Source organism: Labrus bergylta, chromosome 19 (assembly GCF_963930695.1).
Source record: "Labrus bergylta chromosome 19, fLabBer1.1, whole genome shotgun sequence".
Taxonomy (NCBI): domain Eukaryota; kingdom Metazoa; phylum Chordata; class Actinopteri; order Labriformes; family Labridae; genus Labrus; species Labrus bergylta.
In genome coordinates this window covers 16379433-16392101 of record NC_089213.1, presented here as the reverse complement: position 1 = coordinate 16392101, position 12669 = coordinate 16379433, and the positions used below count along the sequence as shown (strand labels likewise).

The window sequence follows — 12669 nt, the reverse complement described above, 5'->3', positions numbered from 1 at the left end:
CCATTTGGCTCCGAGTCGTCCAACAACCTGGCACTCTCACTCCGTCTCTGTGCGTAGCTGCAAAACCAGCCTTCTGCTTTTTTTTCTAGGGATGCCAAGATAAGAGAATCTGGTGGAACCTTTGTAGTCTTAGAAATAACCACTGTTTCATTATTATCACTATTATTATGCGTAATTGAATTTCAAGATTTAAATAGGTTATTAATTGCGGCCATTCAAAACTGAAATTATACAGCCATCAAATAATACAAGTCTAAACAATAAACAAAGATAAACAAGCACTCAGATTGACTGTATTGATCTGTCAGTGCAGATGGAAATTATTCCTAATGTAATAAAGTAAAACATGATTCTTATTAATACATGACTGATTTTTCAAAAATCTATTTTTAATTTTAAACGAGACCAGAGAAAAATGTATCTGTTATGGCTTTTTCTATGTTTGAAGCTTTAGTAGGAATGATAGAGAGATATTGAAAACATCTCTCATGCAGTTTTATTGTTAGCTGAATTGCAAAGAATTCAATCTTATGATATAGTGCTGGAAGTCTACGAGGTCTATTGTTATGTTAGTGTCTAAAGCTTATAGGTTAAACTACAAAGAAACACACACACATGCGCACACACACACACGCGCACACACACGCGCACACACACACACACACAAACACGACACCAGGACAATCACAGTGACCCATACGCTATCATGACCTGGGAAGTATCCATGGTAGCCTCAGCAGGAAGTACATTACAGCTCCTGTCTGGCCTTGTGCACTGCCGGGGTGATTACCCATTATCATGAAAATATTTTTTTATTCCAGCTATTTTCTCTCTTACACTCATTACAAAGTGCATGTACACAACATACAACATGTGCTATGAACATGTTCAGGATTTACACAAGACATTTTCATGAATTCAGTTTTTTTAATACCCGTTCCTCGTCTATTTCATCACAGCTTTTCCACTCCAGCTTTTTCTTCCCATTTTAATTTATATATGTTTTCCTATAGTTCAAATGAGCAGATTGCAGGATGCACCCCTGGCCATGTAAGGAAAAGATCAGCTCCTTAGTTGAAATAGAAATGCTGTGTTTTATTTCAGTCATGGCCTTTATTAAATTAAGGCTGACGCACAGCTTCATTAAGGGAAACACCGGTAGTTGGCAGGTTACCCCACACAACAATTGAACAGTCAGGACAGATAATTGACATTGATCATGACAATTGGCTGATAAGTCTTGGCGTTCTGTTTTCGGGAACATTAGCCAGGTCACTTCACTTTTTAACACTCCCACATGGAAAACTTGGCTTCCAGAAGTCTCAATAAAACTTTGCAAAAAACCATCAAAACGTACTTATTCAACAGGAAGCACACAAAAGCATCATTTAGAAATGGTTACATGTCGTAGTAAATAATGAAGACATATTGACAATTGGTCCAATCTATTGTTAAGAACATAAATGTATGTTTCAGCTCGGTGTTTATTAACATTAACCACCCTGCCTATTCATTGTTTGTGTCCTGTCAGACTGTCAGGCCTGCAGTCTATCTCTACCATCTACTTTGCAGCTAACTCTTAATTAACTGACCAGCAGTGTGAGAGTGGCTTCAACGTTGTAGAGCGACTTTAAACAGACCATTAATGGATCGCTCATCCATGTCTAATTACAAGGTTGTGGCACTTGTGTTTATGGGAGAAACTGAAGGGAGAGATCACATTTGAACTTCTTGCTTCGCTACACCCGCTCACACTGACTGCAGCTCCGCTTGGTTGACTCACAGCTGAAGTTGTAGTTTTATGGTCCTATGCTAAAGCATGGCAACTTTTTTAAACCAGAAAAAAAAGACTCCAAACATCAAGAAAAAAAATTGACATTTATGCAACATTTACTTCTATTTACTTGGATTTTGTTTTACAGTTAAATCTGTGACAGCTTAATCCATTAGTGAGTCACTGTAAAATTGTTGGAGAAATAGCCATAAATAGGAAATATTATAGAGTAAGTTAGTTATCACAAACTCTTAACTAGGGCACGACCAATTTTTTTGGGGCTGATACTGATATTGATATTGGGAAGAGAAGAAAATCTGATACCGATATAGCGGCCGATATCTTTCTTAGATCTATGTTCAAGTAGAAATAGATAGATATAGATATACACATTTATTGAAAGTGATCCCTCAAATCCATCAGTTATCAAACACTTGTGGAACCAGCAGCACACTCTGCTGGTGAAAAAGAAAGGCTAGTGTAATACAATGAAACTCAAATGAAATTATATTTGACTGTTGAATAAATGGAGTAATATTAACGGCATATGTCTGCGATAAAATTAGCCGATACCGATAGTCACTGGATAAGCTTATATCGGCCGATATTATCGGTTGGACGATTAATCGGTCAGGCTTTACTCTTAACACAGAAAAACAGCTGGCATGGCCTTTTCTAAGATGAGAAAAGCCTACCAGCACGTCTAGAACTCAGTAATTCACAACTTTTTGTGTTTGTTGAAAAGATACTGTTTGTATGTTCAAAAAAAGGACTATTGTTTCATTGAATGTGTATGAATAAATGAATTGGGCTGCTAACCCTCTGCCTCCCTTACGTGTGGACAAGGTGTTATACCCTTACAAATAAAGACAATCCAGGTCATACATGGCAGTGGTCTGTGTGGGACGGAGATAGGTGGCATCAAGGTGCAGAGGAGGAGCTGATGGCAACCACCAGGCTGGGTGGAGTGGGACAATTTGCTGACAGGAGGAGAAATAAATGAGCTCTGAGATGAGGAGTTAGAGTGCACAGTGACATATGGCAGAGGAGCTGTCTGGCACTGAGATGAAGATAGATTGGCTCCGGGTGAACCTCCAGGTACACAGTGTGAGGACGAGGTACATGGTGACATCTTCATCTGTGGACATTAGTGAGTAAAGGACCTGCAGGGATGACTTTTAGTATAACTGTAATTAAACTATAATGTATCTCCAGATTTATTTAGAGTTTAAACCCAGGGTGGATTTTTTCGGCTTATCTTCTTTATACTGAAAAAGAAGGGCTACTTTAAATACACAGGTTTTGATTTGTTCTTTTTGTGGTTTGATTTGTTAGACGTGATGTTCAAACAGCAGATAAGTAAATAAGCGAACAAGTAAGTCATTCAATATTTAGAAATGATCTTATAAGAGCACACCTAAAGGACGACACAGAAAAAGATACTTTTCGTATAGTTTTCTCCAAACTCAAGAATAAATTCAAGATGGGATTGAATTAGCAGCAAGGAAACCAGTGAGGTGTCAAAAAAAAATACAGTACCTAAAAGGCCCAAAGCTCTTTTTCAAAACAATTTTAGAAGTGATTGAATTTTTTTTTTGCTGGAAACATGAAGTAAATGCCAATCTGAAATCAATGATCTTTTTTTTCATGGTGGAGATAAATCCTTCAAAAAAGTCTGATCACGATGTATGAAGAGAAAAATAGTATGCTTGGAGTCTCAGAGGGGGGGGTGGGTCAAGGTTGACTTGTTATGTAATTTAACTAGAAGTAACTTCAGCCATTTACATAACACATCAATACATTCATTGACATAACCTGAAGTAGTTTTATGTTATATAATCAACAAGGTAACAAAGCCTCACACACGCACACACACGCGCACACACACACACACACACACACACGCACACACACACACACACACACACACACACACACACACACACACACACACGCACACACACACACCTGACATATGACCATATATATACTGTATATATACATACATATGACCTGAAGATCTCATCATTAAGAGGCATGGATGCATGTCTTATGCTTGTCCCCATCAGTGTCATATCTTCCCTCTCCTTGTCTGCCCTTCACTCCATTAGTCCACACAGAACCAGACCCCATGCTTCCTGCTGTGTTCTTCTCTGTGTCCATTCATTATGAAGCGTCCCATCCTCCCACGGTTCTCTCTCCCTGTCCTCCGTCTTCCCTCACTTGTTCTTGTCAGTCCTTGTGGCTCTCTGGAAGCAGAATTATTCTGTTTATCTCCCTTCTCTCAACGGAACTTCTTCATCCCTCCCTTATCCTCATTTTCCTGCTGCTCTGCTCGCTGTGTGTTCAAAGTACAGAGGACCCAGAGAGCTGCAGAGAGGAGTGCGTATGGGCCGGAATGAAAAATTAGTGTTAAAGGAGGGAAAAGGAAAATGGGATGAAATTAAGGTCATGTGGAGTCACCTGAATTTCAGATTTTTATACCCCTCTCTCTCCCTTTTTTTTTTAACCACTTTGCCTTAATAACAAATGTCACGGTAGCTCTGTATAAAGCATTCAGTCTTCTTCCGCCTCCCTACTTGGCTATTATAATGCGTTTTAACCCACAATGCAGAAATCTGCCCTTTTCTAACATCCATTCATTGTACATGAATAGCACCCTCTTCAGTTGTTTTGGTATTACTGAATGCATCCCTCTAAAAAAGTGCCGTTCAGCCGTTCTTTTGGCTTAGAAGGATCATAAACGTGCTGGTGTGACAAAGCAGGGCAACCATGATGAGCACAGAGAGCCTTTACATTTGATATCCAAAGACATATTGAGGCCACTGGAAAGTGTTCACTGTACTCTGCATGTATAATTTACGATAACAGCCAATGGGACTGAGTGTTTCAGTTGCATGGAGAACATGTGCAGCATTCCCTTGTGTTGGTGGTATGTCGTCGTTCCCTTTAAGTCATACAAGAAGCATGGCGCTTGAGATTCTATTGCACGGTTGCTATTCCAGTTTTGTTCAGAGTGAAATATCTCAGCAACTATCTAATAGATTTTTTTTGACAGGAGTTCATAGTCCTCAGTTGTTGAGTGCGTTTGAATCCTCTTCCTTTTTCTAGCGCAATCACGCCCCACATCATTTCATCTCAACACGATGAATTGTAAACACTTTGTTTGATCCCTTTACTTTTTTTTAATGTTTGGATTATGTTTTTGGCCTTTCTCTTCTTTTTGATAGAACAGAGGATAGAGATAGAAATATGCAAAGAGAGAGGGACAGTCCACTTTAAAAATGGTACAATCTGGTCTCCTCAGTTCCAAAAACCTGAACAAAGTGTTGTTAAAAGAAAAGTGTATACAGCAGAGTAGCAGACATGACCCAAAATGTGTTGTATGCATCAAATTCAAATTGGGCATAACATTTAAAAAAACAACAACAACGACATTTCCTAATTTCAAGATTTGGCATGTTCTCTTTGTTCAATTTTGATAAAATGTAGGGTATGAATGTTTTGCAAATCATTGCATACAGTTTTATTTACATTTTACAAAACACTCCAATTAATTAATTAATGATTAGGAATAAGGGTTGTAGATGACTGGAAACTACTGAAACTACAGGACCATTAGGACAGATCATCTTTAAAGAGTAAAACTACAAATAATTGTGATGGGATGAATTATAAAAATAATTTGGTCAGATTCCCCTGATTATTTGTGCAGCTTTAGTTTGGTTTACAATCATAACATCGTCTGTTGTGTTCTCTAAGCATGTGAGGTTGACTAGTGGCATCGACTTCATTTAGCACTGTTCTTTTTAAAGCGGGTTCAAAGACAGAGAAACACTGCATTGCTGTACTTTCTTCATAACCAAAAAAGGTGAGAAGACAGGAAAAAAAAAAAAGAGCATACAGCGGGGACTGTAATAATTAACACAGTGAGAAAGCAGGTGGCAGGAAAAGTTTTATGGAAGTGTTAAAAAGAAGAAAGAGAAATATTAAAGAGGGCGTGTGAAAGCAGGATGTTGGCCACAGTGCAGATATATATTTTATGCACCCGTGGGCCGTTGGTTTAGCTTCAGTATAATGAAGCGGGGCGAGAGAGAGGGAAGTGGAGTAGGAAGAGTACAGAAATGAAGAGTGACACAAGTTCATTTTACTGAGTATGTTTTGACATGTCGCATTGGGCAAAGCTCAGGAGTAAATGATAAAATAAAAGATGGCTCAATTTCCATTTAGCTGCTGCAGTTTGCATGCTAGTTCACTGTGGTGGATCACCGGGACACAGGGCCGCTGGGGGCAGGAGCAGATCCCAGCTGTGATTGGGTAAGAGGCCACCCTGGACTGTTCACATATGACATATACTAACTCCACACAGAAAGGCCCTGTCAGACGGGGATTTGAACCAGGCACCTTCTTGCTGTGAGGTGACCGTGCGGCCCATTTAGGTTATTTCATCATCTTTTCCAGCCTTAAAAAATGTCTGTGGTTGGCATCAGTTAAATATTACAAACTTTTCAAACTTTTGAGCGAATGTGTGCACAAACACACACTTGTACCCTCGCAGGATTCAGCCAACCTGTCATAACTTGGAGCTGTGTGAGTTGATTATCTGTCACTGTTTAAGGTCAAACACAGACTAAGATTCCATAAAAAAACACACAAGACAAATACCAGCTGACAGGGTCACCCCTCAACAGCAGGCCAGCCCTGACATTTGTGTGTGTGTTTGTGTGTGTTTGTATGTGTGACTGGAGCTATTTCTTAACTCACTTGAACAGTCTGCTGCCATCTGCACTGTCCTCATCTGCTGACCTTTCTCTTCTTTGTTTCTCTGTTGCAGAGCTATTTGAGATTTTCAAATAAAAATACTTTTTCAGAGTGTTTCATTTCTCATCCACCTTTTCATGCGTGAGAGTCAGTTCTGCTGCCTCTGCAATAACTTTTCAGGATTTAATTGAAAACCAAACTGTGGTTGAAATTTTAACTCGGCCTCCTTCAGCCTCGGGGAGCTATGTCGGCTGTAAGACGAGTTTTAATTCTGTATTTCACGAGACACGCTGTCCTTTTTATTTGAGCTCCCCCCCCCCCTCTCTTCTCTACCTCCCGTCCTTACTTTATGTCCTCTCTCATCTTCTTCCCTCAGCCCTGCTCCAACTCTCTTGCCCTCCTCCCCCTCCCCAGCCGATCGGCCCCCTCCAGTCCAGCAGGACCATGATGCTCAGCAGCTCTGTGGAGGTGCCCAGCCCGGGTGGGTTAAGCGGTCTTAGCGGGCTGAGTGCGGCGGCCCGGAATGTGGTGCGCTCCTCCAGCATCTCAGGAGCCATGTACAACCTGGAGAAGAGTCCCGGCAGCGGGGGCCCGGACTCCTCATCACTGAGCGGCAACAAGAAGCGGCGCTCAAGTCTTGGTGCCAAGATGGTGGCCATTGTTGGGTTGTCGCAGTGGAGCAAGAGCACACAGCAGCTCAACCAGCAAGGTCAGTTCCCAGTCTGAAAAGATTCTCTTGGGTGTTGCCTCTTTCAGTAAAGGTTCACTAATGATGCAAATGAAATGTGTTTTTTTTTTTTTGGAAGCTCTTTTAAAATGAATTAATCTGAACTTTCCTAGCTTAGCTGAGCTGCTTTAGTTTAAGTAACAGGAAACTCCAAATCCACTTTAACCTTTTAACAATGAAATTGAAAGAGACAGCAGCGGAAATGAACCCTTTCAGACAGAGGCCAAAATGTTTTGCTTTTTACTGACACCAGTAAAAGATAAATAAGGAGGTTTTTGAGCTACACATCTCGCAATGCTACTCAATAGATAATTCAAACATTACAGTGAAAGTGAGTATAATAGATCTCCTTCAAAGAGTCATTTTAAATTCCTGGTCTGATTCTGAATCCCGCAGCCAAACAAACAGGACTTCACTGATTGTCACATGCACTTAGTGTTTATTAAACAAAACAGCTAAATTAGCTGGTTTTGTAATATTTTAAACATTTATTCTCATCCGATTACGAGGACGCTTAATGAGACTCTCAACTATGATGTCATGCATGCGTTTGAACTATTTCAAGCTAAATATTCTGCGGCTGTAAATAGCTAAACGGATGTTAGCAGACAGTGATTTTTGAGTGTTTTCACCACCAATTAAATTAGCATAAACCCCTTCAAAGCTGATTTTGTAGTGCACTTCCATTGCCATAATACCTGTAATATCTTAGTCAACAAGCCTTTTACTTTTTGTCCTATTATCATTGTAATGAGCTCTTTTAAAAAGCCTGTATCAGCATTGTGAGCATCATCCACTCAGAAGTGGGAAGTGCGGCAGGATCGGCTTGTATACAAGGTGCCTGTATGTCATGATAACAGTGCTATGTTTGTAGGTTTGTCCTGTGGGGTACAATTAGGGAAACTGTGCAACGGCAACTAAAGTGTTTTGTGATGCAGGGTGGAACACAAACACAGTCACTCCTGGAGGGAGAAAGGGAAAACATGTCACACACCAAGTCAGTTCCTGGGGCGGTGGGGGGGGGGGGGGGGGGGGGGGGGGGGGGCAGAGGTGCAGCTTATTTCAACGCAGTTATCGTTCATTTTTCTACATCCTCTTAATCTTAGCACACTCTGTTTCTCCTTACAGCACATTGAACTGTAACCTTTTCAGAGCAGCGTCTGCATGCTTCTTTCTGCTCGGATGCTCGCTTTTATTTTTGTACAGTCTGCGCGTCTTTGTCTGAGAGAACATTCAGTCTTCTTACAAGGTATGTGGGTTCTTGAGTTTGTGTCACAGCAGGCTGGCTCCCCAAGGATAAGTGCACCCATCCAAATATCACAAACTTTTTTAAGTGTGTTAGTTTGATTTGCTTTCGTTGGAACAAACAAGCTATTCACCGTACAGTCTAAAACAAACATGATAGAAATTCACAGGTTCCTGGGTTAGGGCGGAGAACATTTTCAGTCATTCTTAGCATTGGGCTTAGTGCTCCTTTGAGCGTTCCAATAATTCAGAGAGAAAATATTCACACATGCACGAACCAAACGAACCACACACAAAAAAACCACACTTTTTCTCAGAATCATGAAATAACGTTGATGACCCCTTCTGCATAAAGTGCAAAGGAGATTGCTAGCTCTTGTAGAAATGTATGATTATTTAATATGTAGTATTGGGTAAGAGTGCAGGCTTGTCCTCCTTTGTCTTCTTCTGTAGACGTCAATTAATATCCAAAGAAAAGTCCCTCTCTTGTTCCCTTTTGAAGTTATACCGCTCTCTGCTTGCTGTTTTATGTCATGGGTCTATCAAAATATGTACATACAGGGGCACCAGTGGCCTAGCGGTTAGTTGGCAGGCACCATGTATAGAGGCTGTATGGCATGGCGACATGGTCAACATTTGACAAACACACTCTCATCTAAACCCTGTATCACATTGGGGTGTTACCTGTTTTTGGCATGTATCAGTTTGAGAAGTCTGCTAGTCAATACACACACACGCACACACACACACACACACACACACACACACACACACACACACACACACACACACAACAAAGCTTGGTGCATTCATGCACAGCTGACACTTTTTGCTGTCGATATTTTCACCACAGGGGGCTTTCATGTCTCTGTGTTGGTGCTGATGAGGAGAGCACAATGGAGGGGAAAGGGTGGACGAGGAGGGGCTGAAGATAAGGAGAAGAGGAAGGGGAGAAGTGGGGTGTGTGTCTAAATTTAGATGTTCTCCGCTGCCGTAAGAGCACATTAAGCCTGAAACATATAACGTATGAACCACTCCCTCCACCTCTTCCATCCACAGCGTATACCATACCTACCGCCCATACTGTGGGGATATTGCCTCCTTTCAGCTCCTATTTGACCTTGCAAACAAGTTAGCAAGTTAGCAAAAGGCAAAGTGGTGGTTGTAAGTCGAACGAAGAAAAACAAGGACAACTTTACTTGTTACTTACAGTATGACTGCGATGAACGTTATCCCTTAAGCTTATTGTGATATAAGGCAGACAAAAAATTGACTTCTACGCACCGAAGCAGTTTGACTTCTGGTTTAAAGCCCAGCATGGAGACTGTGGAGCACCCCCAGAAAGCCTTGTCCAGTGTATTGTTATACACAAGAGTTAATCAATCTCCTACTTCATTATCTAGGTGTGTTAGTTCAACTTCGAGAAATATTTGGTAACATTTCAGCATGACTGACATGTTCACATGAATTTTAAAAGTCCAGTTTTTGTCGGACTAACACAATAAATCAACTTTTTTTTCTGACTGTGTGTAAATATATCGACTGTTCAACCAGGAATTTGCAATTTCTACACAACATCTTGCTTCCTTGAAATCAACAGAACCATTGACTATGTTGTCTTCTTCACCTCTGCAAATTACTGCAGCTATAGAGGCAAATATTTGTTGCGTATTATTAAGAGTTAGTTCTGATGAGACAGACGGGTCCCGGAGAGAAGGATGAACAGAGCGCCAGGCAAACATTCAGGCTCCATCGGTCAAGTTCGATTAGGGTCCTATCTTCACCCTTCTGATGATCATTAACGTTTTAATCTGGTCAGCTGTCACTGCTCCATGCTCCCAGACACATTCATCGATAGGCCACAGGAGCGGGTCGGCCCCCTGCCTTGCTTGGTTGCTCATCTAACAGCTGAAGAAAAAAAATACAGGTTGGACTGCTCCCCAGGAAGGAATAAAGTGTGAGAGTCATATTTGAGACTCTAGTTGCAGAAATTGGATAATAATAGCGGTTCATTTGATTTATTTTCATATCTATTAATCAGATTTATGTTGAATGTCTAATGTGTTTAAACACAAGGCATGCTGCTGATGACACAGATATAGAAAAGACAGAGTGACTGGAGTCGACGGAGAGATAAGTCAGTGTCTCACCATTAAAGCGCTATTAAGAGCTAATGTGGTTATTATGTTGTTTATTGTGTCACAGTTTCTTCAGGGCATGTTCTCGCCGTGCCTCCATTTGTGAATTGGATCTGGACAAATTTAGCAGAATCTGTCCTGGTGAGCTCTTAAGCAAGCGGTGTTGTTGTGGACGAATCTGAAGTGTTTCTAAAAGAAGTATCTCCCCAAAATAAATCTCAAACTAATGCAATTAATGGTTGCATGTTCTGAAAAACAGATTTGTTGATATAAATGTATGTAGGGGTTCTTAATGCAGCTTTGGCTTGATTATCGTCCAATGATGCCGCAGTCAATACAACAGTCCCCTTTATCATCCTCTAGCCTTTTAGTATAGTTAGCGCTCCCCCATATGAAGCACTTATTGGCTCTTTTATCCGTCACAGCTCTGAGACAGGTCAGAGAAACACCTGCCTTGGCCAAACCTGTCATGATATAGTCCTCTTTAGTTTGTTTTTCCTGCTGCTTGTTTGTGTGTTCTGTTTAATTTAGTCTTTTCTTTTCCTTGTGTTTCTCACTCTTCTGTGTATTATAACTGAGTTCTCTGTGTGTCTTCAGTGTTTCCTGTTTTATTTTGTAGTTCTTGTCCCCAGTGTTTCTTTTTTTTTTGTCTGGTTTCCCGACTATTTTGATTGGCCTCTCTGTTTCTTCTTTGTGTGTTTATTTACTCTCTGTGTGCTTTACCTTCTGTGTCAGTTCATACGTCTTACCTGCCCTGTTACTCCTCCTTGTGATTGTTCCTGTGACTTGTTTTTCCAGTTTGTGGATTGATGGACTATTTGTCGGACTCTTCATCAGTAAGAGTTTGTTTTTCCGTTTTGATGTTTTGTTACGTTAAATACTTTTTGTAGCACCGCATTCGGACCTTCCACCTATGTTTGTGAAAGTCTGCATTTGAATTCAAATGACTTGCATGGGTTTATTCAAAACCAGAATGAAACGCTGACACACTCAGCGAGTAACGAAAACCCCTCTTTTTGCACAATTCTAAAAAGTAGAATATTCCTTTTAATAGGAGAATTTCCTTTTTGTAATATCCAAGTGGCAACCTCTGGTGTTGAAACAGAAAACCAGTGCAGAAGTGTAAAAAAAAAAAAAATGCAGTTCCTTTATTGTCCACTTGAGGCTGGCTCCAGAAAACAAGGAATCCCGTTTAGCATGTTAAAATGCCCATTGTTTGTCTGGTGCAAGAAAACAGTATTAATTTCTTTAGCTAATTTTTTTATTCCCCAAAAACAATACAAGCTGAAACAATATGCTTTTATATAACTCGTCCGTTCTGATTACATTGAGTCCAAAAGCTGAGCATAAATTAACATAATTAGGGGTGCAGATGAGTTGACTGACAGATGGCTGCATTGTTGTTTGCCAGGAGTCCTAAGGTACGCTTTAGCACCACCTCTTTGCCTATTTCTAGATTGATTGACAATCAGACAGAGTCTGCATTTCTAATATGGCCACCGCCATTATGGCGCCTCTATAACGTCTCTTCAGAAACCAATGGGTGATGTCTTTCAGACCACAACCATGTCTTTAGTCTTTTCTAAAAACGCCTATAATCATAAAAGGCACAATGAGCTGGGAAACATTTAAAATTATGCTTTTTATGAAAAGTAACAAAGAATAATTTATTTTGACAAACCCCCAAACCAACTCCGCCACAAGAAGGTCACAACACAAGAATAAACAAAAATAAAACTACACCACCGACAACTTTGCTGCCTTGTCAACATGTTCACGCAGCAGCTGAGACCTCAGACAGTTTTAGTGTTAATGGTTGTCTTTTAATTGTGCCCTCTGGTGTTTCCAAACAACAATGTGTAAATTGAAGGGGGCCATCAGATTTATTTATTAAGAATCCATTTTTCATGAAATGTTTTCTTAACACTTCAACAGCTACACTGTATTTTACCATCATAAATCATATCTGCTCAGTGGGTCTTATGTGCTCAAGGTTATCTATTTGAATATGGTTAATACAGTTT

At 40.4% G+C, this 12669-nt stretch overlaps 1 protein-coding gene across 1 annotated transcript in view; it reads left to right on the top strand.

Annotated features, from left to right (window-relative positions):
• rims3 (regulating synaptic membrane exocytosis 3) overlaps positions 1 to 12669 on the top strand; it is a 40350-nt gene that overhangs the window by 7126 nt on the left and 20555 nt on the right. Inside the window, exon 2 of the mRNA XM_020641819.2 lies at positions 6912 to 7244. Coding sequence (XP_020497475.1) covers positions 6980 to 7244 — 265 coding nt within the window. The 5' untranslated portion in view covers positions 6912 to 6979. The remainder of the gene's footprint in view (positions 1 to 6911; positions 7245 to 12669) is intronic.